Source organism: Macaca mulatta, chromosome 19 (assembly GCF_049350105.2).
Source record: "Macaca mulatta isolate MMU2019108-1 chromosome 19, T2T-MMU8v2.0, whole genome shotgun sequence".
NCBI classification, from domain to species: domain Eukaryota; kingdom Metazoa; phylum Chordata; class Mammalia; order Primates; family Cercopithecidae; genus Macaca; species Macaca mulatta.
The window spans coordinates 67,620,777-67,647,035 of record NC_133424.1 but is presented as its reverse complement, the minus strand read 5'-3'; the positions used below and the strand labels follow the sequence as shown (position 1 = coordinate 67,647,035).

At 54.8% G+C, this 26,259-nt stretch overlaps 2 protein-coding genes across 7 annotated transcripts in view; both read right to left on the bottom strand.

Moving 5' to 3' along the window:
- Window positions 1–23,812, bottom strand: part of TMEM190 (transmembrane protein 190) — a 98,931-nt gene extending 75,119 nt beyond the window's left edge. The window contains exon 1 of the mRNA XM_077976056.1: window positions 23,742–23,812. The gene's annotated coding sequence lies outside the window, so the exon portion shown is untranslated. The remainder of the gene's footprint in view (window positions 1–23,741) is intronic.
- The window catches only part of BRSK1 (BR serine/threonine kinase 1), a 30,330-nt gene extending 6,415 nt beyond the window's left edge, over window positions 1–23,915 (bottom strand). Inside the window, exons 1-15 of one of the 6 annotated variants that reach the window (XM_028840247.2) lie at window positions 23,879–23,915; window positions 23,333–23,390; window positions 20,423–20,517; window positions 20,227–20,316; window positions 17,138–17,278; window positions 11,575–11,691; window positions 11,461–11,494; window positions 11,311–11,379; window positions 3,780–3,926; window positions 3,265–3,296; window positions 2,367–2,537; window positions 1,828–1,925; window positions 1,404–1,563; window positions 1,120–1,180; window positions 316–685 (exon numbers count right to left, since the gene is read on the bottom strand). In XM_028840247.2, the coding sequence (XP_028696080.1) occupies window positions 316–685; window positions 1,120–1,180; window positions 1,404–1,563; window positions 1,828–1,925; window positions 2,367–2,537; window positions 3,265–3,296; window positions 3,780–3,926; window positions 11,311–11,379; window positions 11,461–11,494; window positions 11,575–11,691; window positions 17,138–17,278; window positions 20,227–20,273 (1,447 nt within the window). In that variant the 5' untranslated portion in view covers window positions 20,274–20,316; window positions 20,423–20,517; window positions 23,333–23,390; window positions 23,879–23,915. Of the gene's footprint in view, window positions 1–315; window positions 686–1,119; window positions 1,181–1,403; window positions 1,564–1,827; window positions 1,926–2,366; window positions 2,538–3,264; window positions 3,297–3,779; window positions 3,927–11,310; window positions 11,380–11,460; window positions 11,495–11,574; window positions 11,692–17,137; window positions 17,279–20,226; window positions 20,317–20,422; window positions 20,518–22,070; window positions 22,361–22,540; window positions 22,599–23,332; window positions 23,813–23,878 lie in introns of those variants that run through there. The other 5 variants (XM_028840245.2, XM_077981886.1, XM_077981887.1 and 2 more) reach the window with 5 other exon arrangements.
- Window positions 23,916–26,259: the final 2,344 nt, after the last annotated feature.

Sequence of the window (26,259 nt, the reverse complement as noted above, 5' to 3'; positions counted from 1 at the left end):
GTTCCAGAGCCTGGAGGTGCAGCCTCAGCCAAGCCATCCCTCCTGGACGGGGCTCACAAACCAAGGGCCAATGGGAGGTGATCCAGAGCCCCAAAGGGGCGTGCCCTTCAATCGGGGTCCTCCTCCAGAACTAGAGGCCCCACCTCTCCCCCCAACAGGTGCACCTCTGCTCCAAACCCCCTCTTCTCTGGAACGTGGGAATCCAGGCCCCCAGGCCCTTCCTCTCTAGACATGCCAGAGCGACATCCCTGGGACCAGATTTTTAGCCCCTAGCCCTCTCCACACGTTAGGACTCAGCAGTTCCTGCCCCCATACCCTGCATCTTGCGCCGGTGAAAGCGAGGGGAGCCCAGGAAGCTGTTGCGGATGGAGTTGAGGCGACTCCTCCAGGCAGCTCCCCCGACGCCACCGCCGGGGCTGGGGGGTGGTGTTGTCCCCGGGGTCCCAGTGGGACTGGCCCGGGGCGTGTGCAGAGGCGAGTGCAAGGGGGTTCCGCCAGAGGAGCGCGGGGAGCCTGGGGGGCCGGGCAGGGGTGTGGAGCGGGCACTGGGGGGTGGGGGCTGCTCCCCGGCGCCCCCACCCCTGGGGCCCCGAGAAGGCAGCGTCTGCGTTTTGGAAGTCGGGGAGCCCCCGCCTCGGGCCTCATCTCCAGCCCCAGGCTCCGGTGAAAAGGAAAAGACCGGACTCTGCAGAGGAGAGGAGACTGAGATGAGCGAGGGGACCACAACTCCCAGGAGGCGCTAGGAGACACACACACACTCACGGAGGCTGGCCCGGTGCATGCTGGAACTTGTAGTCCAACTATCCTCCTTTCCAGGCACCAGTGCAAGGATGACAAAGACTTTCTATCATGCTGTGGGCTGAAAACCCAGCCCGTGCAGAAACTAGTACACAGCAGGCACTCAACTAACTTCTGTAAAATCCCTTCAGGCATGCAATCCTAAGGAGGCAGAAATGGCCAATGGACCAAAATACTTTGGAGGCCTTGGGTCTTTGGCCCTCCAGGGACAAGGAAGCAAGTCTCAAGACTGCACAGGAATTGTAGTTTCTGCTACTCAATCTTTGCTCCATGTCTCCACCCCTTTCTCCTTCTTAAATCCCACTGGGGACCTGGCCTTACCCTTGGGCTGCTTAGAGGGCTGGAGGACAGACCCGTGGAGGCTCCACTGACGCTACGGGATCTGTTTCCAGGATAGATTAAAAAAAAAAAAATCAGATGGGAGGGTTTCAAAAACCACAGATGTTCCCTCACTTCTACAATCCTTCCAGGTGAGGAAATGAGGCCCAGAGAGGGGAGGTGGATTGTCCCAAGGACACAGCACATTTGAGGTAGAGCTGGGGTTAGAATCTTGAACTCCGAGACCCAGGGATTGTGGATCCTCCTGGAGGGACAGGGGCTCCCACCTCTGGCTGTGCTGGGCCATCTCCAAGGCCCGTCGGGTGGGTACAGGAGAGCCACCACCCCCGGCATCGGTGATGCTCAGGACTTCCATGGACTTCCGCTCTGGCCGCCGCTTCCCGTGACGGCTCAGCATGGGGGAATCCACGCGCTTCCGGGGTGGGTCTGAGGGACAACGGTTTCAACCCAATCAAGAGATGGTTTCACCCAGCTGTGCACACTTACAACTGCCTTGGAAACTGCACAGATGGTGAAACAGGCCTAGAGTGGACAGGGGTTTTGATAAATGTCAAAGAGCAAGTCAAGCAGTCTAAACCTGGAAGCTCAGAGCCTGCAGCCCCTTCTTTCCTTGGGAATCTGGGGTCCCGGTACCCAGCCTCTTCCCCTCTCGAGACCCAGGTGTCTGGTCCCCCAGCCCTGCCTTCTCACCAACATCATTCCGGGGAGGCAGGTCCTGGTCCTCACAGCTGGGATACCGCTCCTTCCGATCCAAAAGCAGATAATATATCATCTTTTCTTGGTTCTCCCTAAGGCAGGGAGTGGGAAAGGTGGAAAGAGGTAGAAGAGGGCTGAGGTCGGAAATCAATGCTCAGAGGAGGTCTCCTCTGCGCCCTGTATTTCTGCCCATGGTTTCCTTTTTCTAGGTGTCAGTATGGCCAGTTTCTCTGGTTTAGGGTACATCTCAGCTGTGTTTCACTCAATTATAATAACACTGTAACACCTAACATCCAGGCACGTACTCTTTGTAAGTACTATGTCTATGTAAGTACTATGTGGCAGCATCTATTAATACTTTCTCAGCGTGTTTCTGGGTCGTTTTCCAGCTGGTTCCATCACTCCCAGGCGGGAGCTTCAAACCACGCCCCACGAGAGGCCAGGGTGCCTTGGCCAGCGCTCTGCATGTGCGCAGGGCGCTGCTGCAGCTCGCCCCACATGGGTACACGGGTGCAGGGGTCTCGGGGTCTTACTCCTCACTGCGCAGCTCGCGATGCAGCCTCTCGCGGTCCCTGAAGCAGCCCAGGGACGCCATGCTCTCCAGGACGTCGGGATCTAGCTCTCCATTGGATGGCAGGCTCCGCATGGCTACCCGGCGGCCTGGGGCTGGCTCCAGGCACGGGTCTGGCTCGTGTTTCCCGCCTCTGGGGAAAGAGGAGAAACACCATTGGGAACCAGGCTTCTGAAATTCAGCATTCTTCATTCTAGACTCAAGGGTTCCGGACCCCGAAATCTGAGTCCAGGCCCCGGCCCCTTCTCTCTCATACCCAGGAATCGAGACCCCCCCTCTCAGATCCAGGAGTCGAGACCCCCAGTCCCTTCTCCCTCAGACCGAGGGAACCAGACCCCCAGCCCCTCCTTCAGATCCAGGAGTCCAGGCCCCCAGCCCCTCCTCCCTCGGATCCAGGAGTCCAGGCCCCCAGTCCCTTCTCCCTCAGACCAAGGGGTCCAGACCCCCGGCCCCTCCTTCAGACCCAGTAGTCCAGGCCCCCAGCCCCTCCTCCCTCGGATCCAGGAGTCCAGGCCCCCAGTCCCTTCTCCCTCAGACCGAGGGATCCAGACCCCCAGCCCCTCCTTCAGATCCAGGAGTCCAGGCCCCCAGCCCCTCCTCCCTCGGATCCAGGAGTCCAGGCCCCCAGTCCCTTTTTCCCTCAAACTCGGGAGTCCTGGACCCAAGCTTCGCCCCTCCTCCCTCTGACCTCTAGACTCCTTCTCCAGCTGTGTCTTCTTCCCCGGGGCCCATAAGTCCGAGTCCCTAGCCCCTTGCCACTCAGGAGCCCTGGCATCCCACCCCTCCCAGCCGCCTCTACTGCTTTGGCCCCTACCCCTACTTCCGCCAGAGACCCAAGAGCCCAGTTACCCCATACTCACAGGTACCAAGGATGTTTCTGAATTTGCTCCAGCTGTGAGGGTGGTGAGTCGTAGAGAAGCAGAAGTGAGGTCGTACGCACACGTAGGCGCGCAAAGAAAGTTGATTGGGGCGGTTTTGGGGTCCCTGATCGTCTCCCCGCCCACCCCACTGGGGGCAGGATGACATATGACGTCGCCCTCTAGTGGCGACTGAGTGCATCGCCCCGCGCACGCGCGGTCTCCGTGTACCCGGACCGGCCGCATTACTTTGCCGCATGCGCAGTGGCATCCTGTGTCTTAGTCCTGCGCCCCCCTCGCTGCCTGGGACGCCCCGCTCCAGTCTTGCGTAGCCCCCTCCCCAGTTTGGAGCGGCACTTTGCTGGACCTTGGGTTGCGGCTCAGCTGGCGATCCCAGTCACCCTGGGGGCTGATGGGCAGGTTCCGGAAACCCAAGCTGGGTTTCCCCCATGATTTTTCTAGGGGTTCTCTCTTCATCGGCCACTGTTCCCCCCTCCGCCAGTGCCCCCACAACTCACACTGAGCCTTTTCTCGGGCTCCACTTCGATCATGCCCCTCAGGAGGCTCTGGCAGTCTGGAGGAATGAAGTGGGGCATGTGGAAGACGCCCCGTTTCACCTTCTCCAGCAGCTGGCGGAGGTTGTCGTCATCAAAGGGCAGAGCCCCCTGAGCAAGAGATAACCAGGACCCCTCATTAGCACATTTCACCCTCACCACAAGCACTGGAGGTGGGGAACTACGGTGATCTCCACCTTACGGGCAGGGAAACTGAGGCACAGAGAGGCTCAGCAATTTGCCCAAGGCCCCTAGCTCGTCCGTGGCAGAGCAGGCACTTGGCAAGGAGCAGCTTGGAGCCCTGCTTACGAGGCTAGAATTGCAGCGTGGAGGCTGTTCCTTTTAGACAGGTTTCCCCCCACAGCAGTTTCGAAGGGGTTGTCAGTCATTCACTCATTCAACAAAAGGTGAGCATCCGTTATGGGTCAGGGATCCAGCAGTGGACAGGCCTCTGGCCTTGCACAGCTCCAAACAAATAGCTATACAATGACGAGCAACCGAGTGAGGCTTCTCCCAGGAGATGTAACGGGAGCAGAGACCTGAATGAGGCTGAGCCCTAAATCAATGACTGGTGTCCTTATAAGAGGAGAGGAGGACGCAGACACAGAACAGTCATGTGATGATGCAGGCAGTGATGGGAGTGAAACAGCTGCAACTGAAGGAATGCCAAGGACACCAGAAGCTAGAAGAGGCAAGGAAGGATCCTTCCCTAGAGCCTCCAGAGGAAGCAGAGTGCTGCCGACACCTTTTCTTTTCTTTCTTTCTTTTTTGAGATGGAGTTTCGCTCTTGTCGCCCAGGCTCGTGTGCAATGAGGCGATCTTGGCTGACTGCAACCTCTGCCTCTCCCAGGTTCAAGCGATCCTCCTGCCTCAACCTCCTGAGTAGCTGGGATTACAGGCACATGCCACCATGCCTGGCTAATTTTTGTATTTTTAATAGAGTCGGGGTTTCACCATATTGGCCAGGCTGGTCTCGAACGCCCAACCTCAAGTGATCCACCTGCCTCGGCCTCCCAAAGTGCTGGGATTACAGGCATGACCCACCACACCCAGCCTAATTTTTGTATTTTTGGCAGAGATGGGGTTTCGCCACGTTGGCCAGGCTGGTCTTGAACTCCTGACCTCAGGTGATCCACCCGCCTCAACCTCCCAAAGTGTTGGGGTTTCAGGTGTGAGCCACTGCACCTGGCCCCCTGCCTTGCTTTGAATCTTTGCTCTGGGGCTTATACCTGCATGACCTCAGGCAAGCCACTGCTCTGAAAATGGCAATGGGTTGTCACAGCAGCCACCTCACAGGCTGCAGCAGAATGAACTGACTTAGCACATGACAGTGCCGGGCCCACAGTCAGGACTGTTACACGCTGGCCGCTGTGATGCATTGACCAGAGACCCCACTACATCCTGCATTTTGATGTAGCCACCAGCAATGAAGCAGGGCACTAAATCACATCCCTGCCCTCCTGGAGTTGGCCTGGCACACTGCCTGACACACACTGGATGCTCAAGTCATCAGCAAGGGCGGTGGAAGGAGCAGAGAAGTTGCATTCCAGAGGGGACAGGTAACAAACAAATGAACATATCATATGGGACGGGAGGGAATGCTTCCAATTGCCAGGCCAAGGGTTGGAGGGAAGCCATGGTGACCCGCCATGGAGGAGCTGCCATTGGACAAAGACTCATGGGAGGTGACGATGTGAGCCTTTGAGGGCTTTTCCAGGTGTTGCAAGCTCCCAGCTGCCCCTGGTATCTGAGGCCTATGGACGGAGAATGGGGAGATACAGAGAAGGCACCTCTGAATGCCGATCTTGGGGTACAGAAGCCTGGGTTTGACTTCTGGTTGCCTGATGCTCAAGCACGGAGCCTCGGTTTCCTCCGTGAAACATGGACACAATGATCCTGCCAGGAGGGGTACGGTATGGATTAAATGTTGTAATAACAGGCTGGGCACAGTGGCTCACACCTGTAATCCTAGCACTTTGGGAGGCCAAGGGGGGAGGATCACTTGATATCAGGAGTTTGACACCAGCCTGGCCAACATGGTGAAACCCCATCTCTACTAAAAATACAAAAATTAGCTGGGCGAAGTGGCGGGCGCCTGTAATCCCAGCTGCTCGGGAGGCCGAGGCAGGAGAATCGCTTGAACCCGGGAGGCGGAAGCTGCAGTGAGCCGAGATTGCACCACCGCACTCCAGCCTGGGTGACAGAGAAAGGCTCCATCGCAAAAAAAAAAAAAAAAAAAATTATAACAACAATACAATTGATTCTTGTTATTCTCGAGAGTTCTGTTCTATGAATTCACTGCAAACTCTCAACTACTGAACGAGTCACGGCTACTGGAGGAACTATATAGTTAGTTAGGTTCCTTTGATCCTCTCATCACATTTTTGTCAACCAGTCATTACATAACCTTGTTTGTATGTGTTTCTGTTTAAAGACACTTTTCTTTTTTTTTAAGACGGAGTCTAGCGCTGTAGCCCAGAGTGCAGTGGCACGATCTCGGCTCACTGCAACCTCCGCCTCCCGGGTTCAAGAGATTCTCCTGCCTCAGGCTCCCGAGTAGCTGAGACTACAGGCGCCTGCCACCATGCCTGGCTAATTTTGGCTAATTTTTGTATTTTTAGTAGAGACGCGGTTTCACCGTATTGGCCAGGCTGGTCTCGAACTCCTGACCTCATGATCCGCCCGCCTCAGCCTCCCAAAGTGCTGGGATGACAGGCGTGAGCCACCGTGCCTGGCCTCAAGACACCTTTCACATATACTGTGTCATTGACGCCGAACTCACGGCCAGCAGCACTACAAATCATTCCTGAACAGAGCACGCCCATCATGGGGGCTTTCTCCAGAAGGGACATCACAGCCTCCCGCGCTTAGGAACACCAGAGGGTACTTCAGAAGCACTTGGCTTCACGGCCAGTTTAAACAGCGAAATCGCCACCAACACCACAAAAATGCGAGAAACATGACACAAAACAGGTGGCGACAGGGGGATTGTTTACAGGATGAGAGCTGAAACAGGGTCACTTTGACCTCAGCCAGGAACCTGCACCTTGGGTGGCGGCTCAGGTCTCCCCTGCTCTGGGCATGTCTGCCAATGACTGTAAAAGTACCTCCAGGACTGATTTTGGGTTACAGATACATTTTGACAGGTAGGCAAATTTGCAAATATGGAATCTGCAAATGATGAGGAACTACTGGAACAAGAATAAACTACTAGACCAGGCACAGTGGCTCACGCCTGTAATCCCAGCACATTGGTAGGCCGAGGTGGGCAGATTACTTGAGGTCAGGAGTTCAAGACCAGCCTGGCCAACATGGTGAAACCCCATCTCTACTAAAAATACAAAAACTAGCCGGAAATCACTTGAACCCAGGAGGCGGAGGTTGCTGCGAACAAGATCGAGCCATTGCACTCCAGCCTGGGCTACAGAGCAACACTAAGACTTCATCTCAAAAAACAAAAAAAAAAAAAAAAAAGAAGAAGAAGAAGAAAAAGAAAAAAAGAATAAACTACTACTAATAATCATCCAGCATTGTGCCGGGGGCTTCACGTGCAGCATTTAATTTTAAACCCTCACAATGGGCCAGGCGCAGTGGCTCACGCCTGTAATCCCAGCACTTTGGGAGGCCGAGGCGGGTGGATCACCTGAGGTCAGGTGTTCGAGACCAGCCTGGTCAACATGGAGAAACCCCCCCATCTCTACTAAAAATACAAAAAAAATTAGCCGGGCATGGTGGCAGGTGCCTGTAGTCCCAGCTACTAGGGAGGCTGAGGCAGGAGAATCGCTTGAACCTGGGAGGCGGAGGTTGCTGTGAGCTGAGATCACACTATTGCACACCAGCCTGGGTGACAAGAGCGAAACTCCGTCTCACAATTAAAAAAATAAATAAATAAAATAAAAATGAAAATGAAACCCTTACAATGATAGATATGATGTGTATTCCCATGCTGCAGATGAGGACACTGAGGGAAGGTGACTGGCTTGCTCAGGGAGAGGGAGCAGGGATTGGAACTCGGCTGGATGGGCTCGGGAACAGGGCTTTTAGCCACCAGGTGAAGGAGGGCTGAGTTCTGAACGTTCTGAGCTGGTCCCCAGAGCACCTCAGCTGCTCTCCCCATGCAGCGGTGAGCCCCGGGAAGGCAGCTTGGAGCTAGCCTCATTGCCCTCAGTATCCATTATGTAGCCTGGTGGTGAAGAGACCAAGGACTGACCAACCCCAGGCCTGCCGCTTAGCTGCGTGCCCGTGGGCCAGTCACTTCTCCTCTCTGGGACTGCTGAGATAATTATGTGGAATAACATGCTCGGAACAGTGCCTGGCATAAAGAAAGCTGCTTATGGCCGGGTGCGGCGGCTCACACCTGTAATCCCAGCACTCTGGGAGGCTGAGGCGGGCAGATCGCCTGAGGTCGAGTTGGAGACCAGCCTGGCTAAAATGGTGAAACCCCATGTCTACTAAAAATACAAAAATTATCCGGGCATGGTGGCACATGCCTGTAGTCCCCGCTACTTGGGAGGCTGAGGCAGGAGAATTGCTTGAATCCAGGAGGTGGAGGTTGCAGTGAGTTGAGATGGCGCCACTGCATTCCATCATGTGTGACAGAGCAAGAATCTGTCTCAAAGACAAACAAACAAAAAACTTATGTATTCTTTTTCTTTTCTACTTATTTTTTATTTTATTGTATTTTTATTTTTTACTTTTGAGATGAGGTCTTACTCTGTCATCCAGGCTGCAGTTCGGGGGCATGATCATGGCTCACTACAGCCTTGACCTCCAGGGCTCGAGCAATCTTCCCACCTCGGCCTCCTGAGTAACTGGGACTACGGGCACGAGCCACCACACCTGGCTAATTTTTTTTTTTTGAGACGGAGTCTTGCTCTGTTACCCAGGCTGAAGTGCAGTGGTGCGACCTCAGCTCACTGCAAGCTCCGCTTCCTGGGTTCACGCCATTCTCCCGCCTCAGCCTCCCAAAGCGCTGGTATTAGAGGCATGAGCCACCGTGCCCGGCCATGCCTGGCTAATTTTTTAACTTTCTTTTGAGATGGGGTCTTGCTTGCTATGTTGCCCAGGCTGGTCTTGAACTCCTGGGCTCAAGCGATCCTTCCACCTTGGCCTCCCAAAGTGCTGGGATTACTGGCGTGAGTCACTGCGCCCGGCCAATTGCTCATTTATTCTCGCTACGGGTGTTTATTAGGGTCTTACATGTGTCAACTTTAGGTTTGCAAAGGCCAGCCAACAAAATGAAATAAAACACACAAAGAGAAACGGCCCAGACATCGGCCCTGACCTCCGGGAGCTGATGATACAGAAAGGAAGGGAGATGCCACTCAAAGAAATAAGCAACAAGCTGGGCGCGGTGGCTCAAGCCTGTAATCCCAGCACTTTGGGAGGCTGAGACGGGCGGATCACAAGGTCAGGAGATCGAGACCATCCTGGCTAACACGGTGAAACCCCGTCTCCACTAAAAAATACAAAAAACTAGCCGGGTGAGGTGGCGGGCGCCTGTGGTCCCAGCTACTCCGGAGGCTGAGGCAGGAGAATGGCGTAAACCCGGGAGGCGGAGCTTGCAGTGAGCTGAGATCTGGCCACTGCACTCCAGCCTGGGTGACAGAGCCAGACTCAGTCTCAAAAAAAAAAAAAAAAAAAAGAAAAAAAAAGAAATAAGCAACAAAATGCACAGCAACAACTCTGATCGTTGCCAGGAAAAGGGAGCCTACCACAGGGGGTCTGACCTCACAGGAGTGGGGAAGAAGAGCGGGGGCAGGCGAAGCTTCCTGGAAATGTGACAACTGAGCAGAGAGCTTGAAGAAGTCTAGATATGAACAAGGTGAACAATAAGGCTAGTAGGTAGCAGAGTGTCCCAGGCACAAAGGCCCTGTGGTAGGAGCAGGGCTGATAGCCTATGATCTAGCTATACATATATTTTTTTAGACAGGGTCTCACTCTGTCACCCAGGCTAGAGTGCAGTGGCATGATCTTGACTCACTGCAAACTCCACCTCCCAAGTTCAAGCGATTCTCCTGCCTCAGCCTCCTGAGTAGCTAGGACTACAGGCATGCGCCACCAAGCCCGGCTAATTTTTGTACTTTTAGTAGAGATGGGGTTTTACCATGTTGGCCAAGCTGGTCTCAAACTTCTGGCCCCAGGTGATCTGCCCCTGCTCGGCCTCCTGCAGTGCTGGGATGACAGGTGTGAGCTTCCGCGCCTGGCCTGGTTATACTTGTTATCACAGTATCGCAATGCTCTAGAATCAGCTGGTAAACGGTCATGGTATCAAGCCTTCCAGGTGCTCCTGGATGCCTCGTTCCTTTCTGGGGTTCCTCCTGGAGACTATCCCATAGTTCTTTTATCTTTTTATCCCACAGTTCTGTGAATGAAAGGTTAGCTCTGCACAGAGTGGGGGAGCCCCAGAATCTTGGTCTGTTGGTTAATGTAATATCTTTCCCATTACCAGTGAAATCTTCGAGAGATGGGCTGGGCTCGGTGGCCTCACGCATGTAATCCCAGCACTTTGGGAGACTGAGGTGGGCAGATCACTTGAGCCCAGGAGTTTGAGACTGACCAGGGAAACAAAGAGAAACCCTGTCTCTATGAAAAATGCAAATATTAGCTGGGCATGTTGGCAAGAGCCTATAATCCCAGCTGCTCGGGAGGCTGAGGTGGGAGGATTGCTTGAACCCGGGAGACTGAGGCTGCAGTGAGCTGTGATGGTGCCACTGCACTCCAGGCTGGGTGACAGAAACCCTGTCTCAAAATAAATAAACAAATACATATATACATACATACATAAAATAAAATAAATTCAGCTGCCGGGCATGGTGGCTCATGCTTGTAATCCCAGCATTCTGGGAGACTGAGGAGGGTGGATAACTTGAGGCCAGGAGTTCGAAACCAACCTGGCCAACATGGTGAAACTCTGTCTCTACTAAAGATACAAAAATTAGCCAGGTGTAGTGGTGGGTGCCTGTAGTCCCAGCTACTCGGGAAGCTGAGGCAGGAGAATAGCTTGAACCCAGGAGGCAGAGGTTGCAGTAAGCCAAGAACAGAGCAAGATCCTGTCTCAAAATAAATAAATAAATAGGATGGGCACGGTGGCTCACACCTGTAATCCCAGCACCTTGGGAGGCAGAGGCGGGTGGATCACCGGAGGTCAGGAGTTCGAGACCAGCCTGGCCAACATGGTGAAACCCTGTCTCTACTAAAAATTCAAAAACTATCCGGATGTGGTGGTGGGCGCCTGTAATCCCAGCTACTCAGGAGGCTGAGGCAGGAGAACTGCTTGAAGCTGGGAGGCAGAGGTTGCGGTGAGCTGAGATCGCGCCACTGCACTCCAGCCTGGGTGACAGGGCAAGACTCTGTCTCAAAATAAATAAATAAATAAATAAAATACATAAATAAGTTCAGGAGATGACCCCTGGGTGAGGATGGAAGGTACTGTCCTATGCTCCCACCAGATGGGATTGATCTAGAAATGGCAGGAGAGGTGAGGGCGCCTTACCACGAGCAGGGCGAAGAGGATGACTCCACAGCTCCACATGTCTGCCCGGCGGCCGTCATACTTTTCCCCCTGGAAGGGAGGGCCGGTTGTGACTTCATCGCTCCTCCCTGCTGCCTCCACCCCTCTCCCCTCCATCCGCCCCTCACTCACCTTAATCACCTCTGGACACGCATAATGGGGGGACCTGAGGGAGAGAGCTGATGTGAGCCTCCAGCCGGCTTCTAAGCCCCTGCCCAGGGCCTCGGGAGCCCGGCCCCCACTCACCCGCAGCTGGTCTCCAGGAGGCTGTCCCCCACCTGCAGGGACGCCATGCCGAAGTCTGCAATGCGGATGTTGTTTTTCTCATCCAAAAGCAGGTTCTCGGGCTTTAGGTCTCTGTGGCTGAGACAGCCAGGTGGGGCTCAGGCCTCTTCTTCCTCCCAGGAGGCCCAGGCCCCACTCACCGGCTCTCACAGTGGAACGCTTCTGCATACTTCTTGGTTTTTTAGGGGGTGAGAGACCATTTATTATCATTCATTTATTTTGGTCTTAAAAAGTTTTTTTTTAAATTGTATTTATTTATGTATTTATTTTTCAAGATGGAGTCTCGCTCTGTTGCCCAGACTGGAGCGCAGTGGCACGATTTCGGCTCACTGCAACCTCCGTCTCCTCGGTCCAAGCGATTCTCCTGCCTCAGCCTCCTGAGTAGCTGGGACTACGGGCCGCACCACCACGCCTGGCTGATTTTTCTGTTTTTAGTAGAGACAGGGTTTAATTATGTTGGCCAGGCTGGTCTCGAACTCCTGACCTCGTGATCCGCCCGCCTTGGCCTCTCAAAGTGCTGGGATTACAGGTGTGAGTCATAACACCCAGCCCTATTTATTTATTTATTGAGATGGAGTCTCATTCTACACTCAGGCTGGAGTGCGGTGGCATGATCTCGGCTCACTGCAACCTCCGCATCCTGGGTTCAAGTGATTATCCTGTCTCAGCCTCCCGAGTAGCTGGGATTGCAGGCGTGTGCCACCATACCCAGCTAAGCTTTGTATTTTTATTTTTTTTGAGACGAAGTCTCGTTCTGTTGCCTAGGCTGGAGTGCAATGGCGCAATCTCGGCTCATCACAACCTCCGCCTCCCGCGTTCAAGAAGTGCTGGGATTATAGGCATGAACCACCGTGCCAGGCCTAATTTTTGTATTTTTAGTAGAGACAGAGTTTCACCATGTTGGCCAGACTGATCTTGAACTCCTGACCTCAGGTGATCCGCCTGCCTTGGCCTCCAGAGTGCTGGGATTACAGGTATGAGCCACTGCACATGGCCTATTTTATTTGTTATTTTTAGAGATGGACATCGCTTCTCGGCCGTTTGGTTAGGATCAAGTGTAGTTTTAGAGATGAGGTCCCTTTCTGCTGCCCGGCCTGGAGCGCAGTAGCACGGGCATAGCTCACCGCAGCCTCCGGCCTGGAGCGCAGTAGCACGGGCATAGCTCACCGCAGCCTCCGGCCTGGAGCGCAGTAGCACGGGCATAGCTCACCGCAGCCTCCGGCCTGGAGCGCAGTAGCACGGGCATAGCTCACCGCAGCCTCCGGCCTGGAGCGCAGTAGCACGGGCATAGCTCACCGCAGCCTCCGGCCTGGAGCGCAGTAGCACGATCATAGCTCACCGCAGCCTCCGGCCTGGAGCGCAGTAGCACGATCATAGCTCACCGCAGCCTCCGGCCTGGAGCGCAGTAGCACGATCATAGCTCACCGCAGCCTCCGGCCTGGAGCGCAGTAGCACGATCATAGCTCACCGCAGCCTCCGGCCTGGAGCGCAGTAGCACGGGCATAGCTCACCGCAGCCTCCGGCCTGGAGCGCAGTAGCACGGGCATAGCTCACCGCAGCCTCCGGCCTGGAGCGCAGTAGCACGGGCATAGCTCACCGCAGCCTCCGGCCTGGAGCGCAGTAGCACGATCATAGCTCACTGCAGCCTCCGGCCTGGAGCGCAGTAGCACGGGCATAGCTCACCGCAGCCTCCGGCCTGGAGCGCAGTAGCACGATCATAGCTCACTGCAGCCTCCGGCCTGGAGTGCAGTAGCACGGGCATAGCTCACCGCAGCCTCCGGCCTGGAGCGCAGTAGCACGATCATAGCTCACTGCAGCCTCCGGCCTGGAGTGCAGTAGCACGGGCATAGCTCACCGCAGCCTCCGGCCTGGAGTGCAGTAGCACGATCATAGCTCACTGCAGCCTTGACCTCCCCAGCTCAAGTGATCCTCTGGCCTCAGCCTCGAGTAGCTGGAACCACAGGCATGCATCACCGTGTCCGGCTTTGGAAACTCTTTTTTTTTTTTTTTTTTTTTTTTTTGAGACAGAGTCTCACTTTGTCCACCAGGCTGGGGTGCAGTGGCACGATCTCGGCTCATTGCAACCTCCGTCTCCCGAGTTCAAGTAATTCTCCTGCCTCAGCCCCCTGAGTAGCTGGGATTACAGGTGTCTGCCACCACGCCTGGCTAATTTTTGTATTTTTAGTAGAGATGGGGTTTCACCATGTTGACCAGGCTGGTCTTGAACTCTTGACCTCAGGTGATCCACCCGCCTTGGCCTCCCAAAGTGCTGGGATTACAGGCGTGAGCCACCGCGCCCGGCCTGGAAACTTTTTATAACAGACAATCACAAACGTGCCTAAAACTGGAGAGAAAGTAAGAGGAAGCCTCACTTACCCATCTCCCAGCTTCATCCATGATCAGCTTAGGGCCAATCTCATCTCATCTCCGTCCCTTACATACATACTCCTCCCCAACCCAGATTAGTTTGTAGGAGATCCCAGACATTGTATTAGTTCATCCATAAGTATTTGAATATGTACAACGTGAGATATTTTGAGGTAAAGCTGATATGGAGCTGGTTCTTAAAATCCTTGGTCCCTGTCTTGGGACCTTCCCACCCCGAACCAAACCCCTCAAGGTTTAAGGGTGGATGTCTGGGGAGAGAGGGAGTGTCGGATTCTGCAGTTTCCATTTGGCCTGTCCATTAACTGGGTCATACTTTTTTTTTTTTTAGACAGAGTCTCGTGCTGCCACCCAGGCTGGAGGTGCAGTGGCTCGATCTCAGCTCACTGCAAGCTCCGCCTCCCGGGTTCACACCATTCTCCTGCCTCAGCCTCCTGAGTAGCTGGGACTACAGGCGCCGCCACCATGACCGGCTAATTTTTTTTTTTTGTATTTTTAGTAGAGACGGGGTTTCACCGTGTTAGCCAGGATGGTCTCAATCTCCTGACCTCGTGATCCGCCCGCCTCGGCCTCCCAAAGTGCTGGGATTACAGGCGTGAGCCACCGTGCCCAGCCAACTGGGTCATACTTATTAAATATGTTGAATATCTCCCCCTAGAGGCCGGGTTTCCATATCAGGGTTTTGACAATGTTGTCAACAGGAAGGTGTCGAAAATTTAAACAGGGTCAAGTGCTGTGGCTCACGCCTGTAATTCCAGTACTTCAGGAGGCCGAGGTGGGTGGATCACTTGAGGTCAGGAGTTCGAGACCAGCCTGGCCAACATGGTAAAACCCCGTCTCTACTAAAAATACAAAAAATTAGCCGGGCGTGGTGGCACGCGCCTGTAATCCCAGCTACTCAGGAGGCTGAGACAGGAGAATCGCTTGAACCTGGGAGGTGGAGGTTGCAGTGAGCTGAGATTGCGCCACTGCACTCCAGCCTGGGTGACAGAGTGAGACCCTATCTCAAAAAATAAAAAAAGACAAAAACTGAAAATTGAAATAGGTGGCCTTTTTATCAACAAGCTTTACCCCAAGTCTGAGTCCCTCTACCCTGATCCCCACCCCATCTCTAAAACACATCTTAGTGGGAGAGATGTGCAAATGAAGGAGGCTCAAAGATGAAGGCGTTCATTTTGTACCTTAACAGTTATAAAAATATCGCACATTTAATATCTTATTTGGAGGCTAAAGTCAATTCAATGAAAAAAATAGTAACTTTTTTTTTTTTTTTTGAGAAAGGGTCTCACTCTGTTGCCTCACTGCAGCCTCAACCTCCTGGACTCAAGCAATCCTCCTACCACACCTTCCCAAGTAGCTGGGACCACAGGCACACGCCACCACACCCAGCTAATTATTTTTATTTTTTGGAGCGATGGGGGTCTCACTTTGTTGCCCAGGCTGGTCTTGAACTCCTGAGCTCCAGTGATCTGCCCATCTCGGCCTCCCAAAGTGCTGGCATTACAGGCATGTGCCACCATGCTCAGCCAAAAAAAAAACTGTTTGAAAGTGGACATATGGGCCAGGCGCACTGGCTCACACCTTGAGCCCAGGAGTTTGAGACAAGCCTGGGCAACATAGCAAGACCCCGTCTCAATAACTAAACTAAACTAAAAATAAATAAATAACCCTTACACAACCCTTACTTCACATGATATACAAAAATTAACTTGAAATGGATCCCAGACCTAAATGCAAGACCTAAAACTATACAACTTCTAGAAAACATACAAGAAAATGACATTTCTTTCTTTCTTTCTTTTTTTTTTTTGAGATGGAGTCTTGCTCTGTCACCCAGGCTGGAGTGCAATGGTGTGACCTTGGCTCACTGCAAGCTCCGCCTCCCAGGTTCACACCATTCTCCTGCCTCAGCCTCCCAAGTAGCTGGGACTATAGGCGTGAACCACCATGCCCGGGTAATTTTTTGTATTTTAAGTAGAGACGGGGTTTCACTGTGTTAGCCAGAATGGTCTTGATCTCCTGACCTCGTGATCTGCCCGCCTCGGCCTCCCAAAGTGCTGGGATTATAGGCGTGAGCCACTGTGCCCAGCCAGCAAAGATTTCTTAAATAGGACAGAAAAAGCATGAGGCATAAAATAAAAAAATCAACAAACTGAAATTTATCAAATTGAAAAATCTTTTGCTTTTCACAAGACTGTTATAAAAATGTAAAAACATGGCACAGACTTGGATAAAAATGGTTTAAAAATGTATACTGATTAAAGACTTGCATCTAGAATAAACAATTCCTTTCTTTGTTAAATTTTCCTCCTTGTTCTTGCTGTCATCATACAGAATAATTTTTAGGAGTTATTCCTAGAGTAATCTCTTGTTCCTATAATAAAAAATTGTTACAAATCAATAATAAAAAGACTAAATCAAATTTTTAAAAATAACCGAATTAAAGATGGGCAAAGAGGCAGGGTGCAGTGGCTCATGCCTGTAATTCTAGTACTTTGGGAGGCCAAGGCGTGTGTATCACCTGAGGTCAGGAGTTCGAGACCAGCCTGGCCAACATGGTGAAACCCCGACTCTACTAAAAAAATACAAACGTAGCTGGGTGCAGTGGCATGCACCTGTAATCCCAGCTACTCGGGAGGCTGAGGCAGGAGAATCAATTGAACCTGGGAGGCAGAGTTTGCAGTGAGCCAAGAACACACCATTGCACTCCTGCTGGGCAACAAGAGCAAAACTCCATCTCAAAAACAAAACAACACAACACAATACAAAAAGGGCCACGTATTGTATGATTCCATTTATATAAAATGTCTAGAATAGGTAAATCCACATAGACAGGAAATAGGTTGCCAGGAGCTGGGGGGCAGGAGGGGAATGGGGAGAGACTGTTCACTTAATGGGTGCGGGGTGATGAAAATGTTCTAAAATTCCATAGTGGCAGATACATACCACTGCAAATATATCAAAAACCACTGAATTGCACACTCTAAAAGGAGGAATTTTCTGGTATACGAGTTATGTCTCAATGGGATAAAGGTTTGGGGGCCGACCACATGGCTTTTGCTCAGCCCTCCCCATGCCCCCAAGGGCCTGACTGCTGGGCAGCCCTCAGCCCTGCCTCCCCTTCAAGCTACCCACTCACCAGATGGAGTAGCTATGGCAGAAGTCCAGTGCAGACACAATCTGGCGGAAGAACTTCCTGGCCTCCTTGGGCGTCAGTCTCCCCTTCTTTACCAGGTAGTCGAATAGCTCACCTCCTGAGACGTGCTCCAGAACCAGGTACCTAAAGGATATAGAGGGGGCAGAGGGCTGGAAGGGGCATGTGGAGGACCAGAGGGCCTGGTCTCCCACTTCCATTGGCCCCTGGAGGCAGAGAACTCCAATTCCCATGATCCTTGGGAGAAAGAGACTCCAATTCCCATGGGTCCCTGGGAGGCAGAGACTCCAGTTGCCATCAATTCCTGGGAATAAGAGACACCAGTTCCCATCAATTTCTGGGAGGATGAGACTCCAATTCCCATCACGCCCTGGGAGGAAGTGACTCCAGTTTCCACCAGCCTCTAGGAAACCAAACTCAAGTCCCATTAGCCCCGGGCAGCAGGGAGCCTCCCATGTCAGCTTCGGAGAGGAATCAACACTGTGACTCCTAATGGTTTCAGGAGATAAGGCAGCTCTATTAGCACCTGAAAGACAAAGACCCCAATTCTTATAGGACCCTAGAAAGTGAAGATACCCCCACTCCTATTAGCCCCTAGAAAGCCCAGCCTCTAATTCCCTCTGGGATGAGGAAACTCAAATTTGAATTCATTTTCAGGTATTGACGATTGCAAGGTGCACCAGTCCGAGCCAGCTTCTGTGAGGCAACAGACGACAACTCCCATCAGCGCCTAGAAGTTAAAACCCCCCACTTCTGGCCGGATGTGGTGGCTTACGCCTGTAATCCCAGCACTTTGGGAGGCCGAGATGGGCGGATCACTTGAGGTCAAGAGTTCGAGACCAGCCTGACCAACATGGAGAAACCCCGTCTCTACTAAAAATACAAAATTAGCCGGGTGTGGTGGCGCATGCCTGTAATCCCAGCTACTCAGGAGGCTGAGGCAGGAGAATCACTTGAACCCAGGAGGTGGAGGTTCTGGTGAGCCGAGATCGAGCCATTGCACTCCAGCCTGGGCAACAAGAGCAAAACTCTGTCTCAAAAAAACAAAACAACCAAAAAACCAAACACTCACTTCCCATAAGCCTCTGGGACACAGGGTTCCAGTTTCCATCAACTATTAGGTTTTTGTTGTTGTTGTTGTTGTTTAGAGTTTTTTTTTTTTTTTGAGATAAGAGTCTTGCTCTGTTGCCCATGCTGGAATGCAGCGGCACGATCTTGGCTCACTGCAGCCTCTGCCTCCCAGGTTCAAGCAATTCTCCCACTTCAGCCTCCCAGGTAGCTAGGACTGCAGGTGCATGCGCCACCACACTCAGTTAATTTTTGTATTTTTAGTAGAGACGGGGTTTTGCCATGTTGGCCAGGCTGGTCTCGAACTCCCGACTTTTATAGTTCTTTTTTTTTTTTTTTTTTCTGAGATGGAGTCTCGCTCTGTCACCCAGGCTGGAGTGCAGTGGCACGATCTCAGCTCATTGCAACCTCCACCTCCCAGGTTCAAGCAATTCTTTGCCTCAGCCTCCCACGTAGCTGAGATTACAGGTGCCTGCCACCACACCTGGCTAATTTTTTTGTATTTTTAGCAGAGATGGGGTTTCACCATCTTGGCCAGGTTGGTCTTGAACTCCTGACCTCGTGATCCACTGGCCTCGGCCTCCGAAAGTGCTGGATTACAGGCGTGAGCCACTGCGCCCAGCCTCCATCAACCATTTGGATTCTAGACTCCAAATCCCATCAGGCTCTGGGAGGTTAAAACTAATTCCCATCAGCTTCTGGGAAACAAAAGCTCAAATTTTTTTTTTTTTTTTTTTTTTTTTGAGACAGGGTCTCACTCTGTGCTGGAGTGCAGGGGCACAAAAATGGCTCACTCCAGCCTCAACCTACCAGGATCAGGCAATCCTCCCACCTCAGCCCCACTTCAGCTGGGGCTACAGGTACGCACCACCACACCGGGCTAATTTTTGTATTTTTTGAAGAGACAGGGTTTTGCGATGTTGCTCAGGCTGGTCTCGAACTCTTCAAGCAATCTGCCCATCTTGGCTTCCCGAAGTGTTGGGATCACAGGCTTGAGCCACCGTGCCTGGCCCCAAAAGCTCAATTTCTATGAGCTCTTCGATGGCTAGATTCCCGCCCAAAGCATCAGCTCCCATGGCCCTGCCACCCTACGCCAAGAGTGGAGTGGGAGCGACCGCCAAGAGTGGAGAGTGCGCTGGTCCGGACAATAGCCCCTTCCTACCGCCACACCTGGGGAAGCCTGAGAGCAAGCCTCATGAGCGCCAGGCAGACAGCTCCCTGTGTGTGAAACCTGCACCAGCAGTGATGACCTGATGTCAGTTCATCCTGGGGACTGGGTGCAGGGACGGGGTGGGGCACGAGGGCTGTCCCCTCTCCAGCTTCCCAGTCCAGCTGTCCTTTGGGTCACCAGAGTTTGGACAAAGAGGTCCATTCTCTAGAGTCTGGACAGCTGGACCGCCACCCCCATCCTTCCTGGCGGGTAATTGACTTTGAGATACTGACTCAGAACTCCTAAGGCGGCCCATTGTTGGGGTGTCCTGCCACGGCACCCGCGGTTATGCCAGGGGAGGAGGGGGGCTCTCCGGTGCCTCAGAGTGGGGGTTTGGGAAGATCCTTTGGGCTTTGCTAGGCCCCTTGCCTTACATACAGGAGGCATCTGCCCATCAGCGCCTAGAAGTTAAAAACCCCCACTTCTGGCCGGACATGGTGGCTTACGCCTGTAATCCCAGCACTTTGGGAGGCCGAAGTGGGCGGATCACTTGCAAATTGGGTCTGGTCGAGGGCACCCTGCTTATCTAGCAGAGGGCATTCCATGTAGTGCCGCGGGCCAAGGAGCTGGCGCTGGGGACACAGTAGGAGGATGGTTGTCCTTCGCCTCAGGCCCAACACAACGTGAGAACAGTAGTTGGGAGCTTCCCTGTGCAACAGGCAAGGGACTGGGCCTTCAGCGGTCCAGCCTGGAGAGCTCCAGGTCCCCCAGGTCCCGCTAGGCCCTGTTTCTGGAGAAGTCCCACCCTGGTAACCTGGAGAGGGAGGATGGGGTAGGGCTGGGTGTCTATAAATACCTACAAATATTTCTTGTTCTCGTAGACGTCGTGGAGTTTGAGGACATGTGGGTGTTCGATGAGCTTCAGGATGGCGATCTCCCGCTCCACCTGAGGGTCAAGAGGGGCGCAGACACAGGAACAGAGGTCAGCAAGGCCCCCTGCCTGCCCTCAGCCCCACAGGCTCCCCCGCAGACACGCTAGCAGGCGTACACACCTTCATCAGCACCGACTCCGACAGCTTCTCCCGGTTCACGATCTTGATGGCGACCTTCTGACCCGTGATGCAGTGGACCCCGAGTTTAACCAGCCCTGGGGGAGCAGGGTGAAAATGTGGGGTGTTCCGCCAGGTCACCTGCATTCCCAGCACCTATGTCCTCCCTTGGCCACCCAGTTTGCTCCTTCCTCCCGGCCTGGCTGTTTCACAATGGCCTGAACACATCGGACCTGAACTCCTGGGGTTGACAGTCCGCACTCCCACAAAACCAGCCTTCCCCTCCCTCCTGCCAGTCCGTTCCTCCTGACTGTCCATCCAGCCAGGTGCCCCTGTCCTCTGCCAGCCACCCCCGGCCCTCACCCTCTCCGTCCTGGGGAGCCCGCCTGTCACGCATTCTTTCCTCACCGTGTTTCCCCGAGTCTGTCTCCTCCAAACCCCCCGGCGACTTTCTCTCTCCCCATCACTTCCTTATATTCTCTGTTTTTCAGTCTTTTGAAGACCCTATGACTCCCAAAGAATCTAATCTCACATCTGCCCCCTCCCCAGACCACCCTCCGCCTCCTCCCGAACCCCCAGCCCCAACGGCCTTCCTGTGTCTTCATGGCAGCCCTAACAGGCAGCGCACAGACGCCAACGGTGTGTCCTGTCTCCTAGCCCACACCTCTCCTCAGGACCCTCGACTCCAGGACCTGAGCCCCCAAAGCCAAAGACCCAGCCCTGACTAACCCCTAAAGCCATAGGCCCAGGCGTCCAGACCTCCAGCCCCTCCTGCCTCAGACCCAGAAGTCCAGGCCCCATTCTCTCCTCCCTCAGACCCAGGAGTCCAGGCCCCAGCCCCTCCTCCCTCAGACCCAGCAATTCAGAGCCCCAGCCCTCCTCCCTCAGACCCAGCAATTCAGACCCCCAGCCCTCCTCCCTCAGACCCAGCAATTCAGGCCCCCAGCCCCTCCTCCCTCAGACCCAGGAGTCCAGACCCCCAGCCCCTCCTGCCTCAGACCCAGAAGTCCAGGCCCCATTCTCTCCTCCCTCAGACCCAGGAGTCCAGGCCCCAGCCCCTCCTCCCTCAGACCCAGCAATTGAGACCCCCAGCCCCTCCTCCCTCAGACCCAGGAGTCCAGACTTCCAGCCCTCCTCCCTCAGACCCAGGAGTCCAGACCCCATTCCACCCTCCCTCAGACTCAGGAGTCCAGACCCCAGCCCCTCCTCCCTCAGACCCAGCACTCCAGACCCCATTCCATCCTCCCTCGGACCCAGGAGTCCAGACCCCATTCCATCCTCCCTCAGACCCAAGAATCCAGCCCCCCAGCCCCTTCCTCCCTCAGACCCAGCACTCCAGCCCCCCCAGCCCCCTCCTCCCTCAGACCCAGCACTCCAGACCCCCAGCCCCTCCTCCTTCAGACCCTGCACTCTAGGCCCAGTCCCTCCTCCCTCAGACCCAGTCCAGGTCTGACCCCTTCTTCTCCTGTAACTCAGGAATTCAGGTCAGCAGCACCTTCACACTCTCACCACTCAGGACCTGCGGCTTTGACCTTCTCCTTTTCCCTAGGGTCTCAGCTCTCAGTCACAGCCCAGTCCCCACTCCTGTTGGCTCTGGCCCTGAGCTTCATAGAGACCCTGGGCGTTCAGCTCCCATGTCACCTCCACCCACCATCCATCCGGCAGGAAGGAGGCCGCAGCCGGTGGCCAGCGTTTAGCAACAGCAGAGGATGAACGCCCTTTCCACAGCCGCTCCGGGAGACGTGCCTGCTGCAGCCCACCTTCCCACCCTCCATCCTGTTTGCCACTCTGAGCCAGCATGCCAGAGAAGGGGAGAATGTCCCAGGCCCTACAGCCCCTGTCACCCCAACTCGCTGCCTGGAGAGCGGGAGGCCAGAGGACGGTCCGGAGGGAAGAGGCTTCCCAGGACGGATGCGCTCCACCCCAGTCTGCAGCTGTACTGCAGCAAGAACCTCAGCTCCCAGCCTGGCTCCACTCCGCAGGCCGCCTCCATCCCCTCCCTGGCCCTGGAGCCCCTCCAGCCTCTGCCCCTAGGGGGGCTGGAGCATTAGGGCCCCAAACTCCCTGTCCCAACACTCAAGGTTCCGACCGCCCTCCTCCCTCAGACCCAGGAGTCCAGACCTCAGACCCTCTTCCTTCATACTCAGGAGTCCAGGCCCCCAGTCCCTCCTCCCTCAGACCCAGGAGTCCAGACCCCCAGTCCCTCCTCCCTCAGACCCAGGAGTCCAGACCTCAGACCCTCTTCCTTCATACTCAGTAGTCCAGGCCCCCAGTCCCTTCTCCCTCAGACCCAAAAGTCCAGGACCCCAGTCCCTCCTCCCTCAGACCCAGGAGTCCAGACCCCCAGCCCCTCCTCCCTCAGACCCAGGAGTCCAGGCCCCCAGCCCCTCCTCCCTCAGACCCAGGAGTCCAGGCCCCAGCCCCTCCTCCCTCAGACCCAGGAGTCCAGACCCCCAGCCCCTCCTCCCTCGGACCCAGGAGTCCAGGTCCCCAAACTCTCCTCCCTCAGACCCAGGAGTCCAGGTCCCCAGGCCCTCCTCCCTCAGACCCAGGAGTCCAGGCCCCCAGCCCCTCCTCCCTCAGACCCAGGAGTCCAGGCCCCCAGCCCCTCCTCCCTCAGACCCTGGAGTCCAGGCCCCAGCCCCTCCTCCCTCAGACCCAGGAGTCCAGACCCCCAGCCCCTCCTCCCTCAGACCCGGGAGTCCAGGCCCCAGCCCCTCTCCTCCAGGACCTCAGAGTCTGCGCCCCCAACCCCCTCCATCCTGGGACCCAGGAGTCTGAATCCCAAGTCCCTTCTCTATGAGGGGCCCAGGGGTCTGGGGAGCCAGCCCCTGCCATTTGAATACCCTGAGTCCCGCCTCTGCCGCCACCTCCACCCTGCCCCCCCCAGGTGTCCCCTTCTGCTGGACTCACCTGTCTGTCCTTTGCCCAGCGTCTTCTCCAGCCGATAGGGGCCCACATATTGGGCGTGCTGCGGTGGGTGTGGGTGGGGGTGGGGGAGGTGGTAGGCGGGAGAGCCCCCGCCTCCCTCCTTGGCCCCGGACGACATGGTGCCCTTGGTCCCGGCCCGACCGGTGCCCCGGCCGCCCCCCCTGCGGCCGGTCGCCCCGTCTCTCCGGTGGGGGCCGGCGACCGCTCCGTCCCGGCCCCCCCGGCTGCCCCCCACCTCTCCGGGGGTCCCCAGGGGGCTGGGCTGGCCCCCCCCACTCGGCGGGCCGCGGAGCTGGGGGAGGGGGGGCTGGCCCGGGGGGGTCAGGCCCCGGGAGTCAGCATGGCCCGGGGGGGCTGCGGGGCCCCCCCTCCCCAGCCCGTTTCTGGCCGGCCCCCCGCTTCCTGCGCCTCCCCCCGCCGGGGGGGTCTGAGGTGCGGGCCGGCGGATGCTGCAGGCCGAGGTCCCCCCCGCCCCCCCACGCGCCCTCTCTCCTCCGCCTCCTCCTCCTCTCCGCCTCCCCCCGCCACCTCGTCCTTTCTCTCCGGCACGCTGACATCACCATCCGGGGACTCCGGGCCCTTCCCCAAAGTTAACCCTTTCGGAGGGGGGAGGGGGAGCGCGGGGGGGGGGGACAGGGGCGGGCCTTCAGCTGGAGGGATGGAGAGGAGGTGGGAGGATGCAGGAGAGAGGATGGAGGGAAGGATGGAGAGAGAGGGAGAGGACCCAACGGATGGGGCAGAGATGGAGATACACAAAGGAAGATCCTGGCTGGCACAGAGACGAGAGACAGGCAGAGACGCAAGAGGGATGGAGACCACCAGAGACAGGCTGAGGCAGAGAGGGAGGGAGGGCAGAGATGGGCAGGGACAGAAGAGAAGGAAGGTATGGCAAGCCGGGAAAACAGACAGGGAGAAGGAGAGAGAACTGCTGGAAGCCGACAGAGGGATGGAGAGACTCAGAGATTCGGAGAGACAGAGAGAGGAAGGCCAGCCAGAGAGGTGGGAGAGAGGGGGGCGCAGGTGGAGCTGCAGGGAGGGGCCGGGGGTACACACAGGTGGAGGGACATGTGCTGGGGAGAACTGCGGACATATCGAGGGAGACAGAGACAGAGAAGGGTAAGAATTCTTGGAGTTGCTGGCCCCAAACTCATGTCTCTTTCCCCAGCCCCCTAAGCCCACCCATCCAGGGTGAGGGTAAGTCTATGTCCCCACCAGTGTCAAGGCTGCATATCTACCCACAGCCCAGAGTGATTTAGGATTCTCTTTACTTCTACAGAGAAGCTTCCAGAACCCCCTGAGGTCCCTGTGTATGTTTTTAGACCCCCATATATTCTCGGTGCTCATGATAGGGTCCTTTATACCTTCATGTGGGCCCCAGTATAGCCCATACATCCCCACTGTAGCATGTCCACAAGCCTGTGCTCTGCCTGTGAGTGACCCACCTGCCCCCATTAGCTTTCCACATAAACCATAGATCCCTCTATGTCATGTAACCGAAAGTGTTAGACACCTATTTAATTCTCAAATCCTCTATAAAGCACACCCAGGACTGGGCAAGGTGGCTCATGCCTGTAATCCCAATACTTTGGGAGACCGAGGTGGGGAGATCAGCCTCGGCAACACAGCCAGACCCCATCCCTACAAATTTTTTTTTTTTTAATTAGCCGGGTGTGGTGGCATGTGCCTGTAGTCCCAGCTACGTAGGAGGCTGAGGCTTGAGCCAGTGAGTTCGAGGCTGCAGTGAGCTATGTTTGCACCACTGCACTCCCGCCTGAGCAACAGAGTGAAGCCCTGTCTCTAACAAAAATAAAATAAAATGAAGTGTACACAGGAGCCTTTTGGCTTCTGTGATATTTCCAAGTCCCCTATTCAACACCTTAAGTCCACAAATCTTTAATGAGTGCCAAAGCTCAGCCAGGCACTGTTCCTATTGGTGAGAACATGGCAGTGACCTAAATCAGCAAAAAGGCCTGTCCTGTGGAGCTTCCATGCAGGTGGATGAAACAGATGATCAACAAGGTCAATAGGCAAAATGTATGGTGTGTTAGATAATCATGTCCGTGCTGAGGAGGTGACCACAGCAGGGAAGGGGGTTAAGAGGGGCCTGTTGAGCAGGGTGCAATTTTAGGCACCCAGCTTTTTTTTTTTTTTTTTTTTTGTATTTTTGGTAGAGATGGGGTTTCACCCTGTTGGCCAGGCTGGTTCTGTAACTTTTTTTTTTTTTTTTTTTTGAGATGGAATCTTGCTCTGTCACCCAGGCTGGAGTGCAATGGCGCAATCTCAGCTCACTACGACCTCTACATCCCAGGTTCAAGCAGTTCTCCTGCCTCAGCCTCCCAAGTAGCTGGGATTACAGGCACCTGCCACCGTGCCAGGCTAATTTTTGTATTTTTAGTAGAGATGGGATTTCATCATGTTGGTCAGGCTGGTCTCGAACTCCTGACCTAGTGATCTGCCCACCTCAGCCTCCCAAAGTGCTGGGATTACAGGTGTGAGCTACCACACCTGGCCTGGCTCTGTAACTATTAACAGGAGGGATCTGCCTCCTGGTTCTGGAGGCATTAATGGGTCCCTTTTTGCTCTCAAATGTCTTGCTGTAGATGAAAAATTATATGATTACCCTCTTTTTATTTTGTTTTGTTTTGTTTTTTTGAGACAGGGTCTTCCCCCTGTTGCCCAGGCTGGGGTGCAGTGGGGCAATCATAGGTCCCTGCAGCCTCGTCCTCCCGGGCTCAAGTGATCCTCCTGCCTCAGCCTCCTGCATAGCTGTGACTATAGGCAGATGCCATCACACATGGCTAATTCTTGTATTTTTTTGTAGGGATGCGGTCACACTATGTTGCCCAGGCTGGTCTCGAACTCTTGGGTTCAAGTGATCCTCCCACCTTGGCCTCCCAAAGTATTGAGAT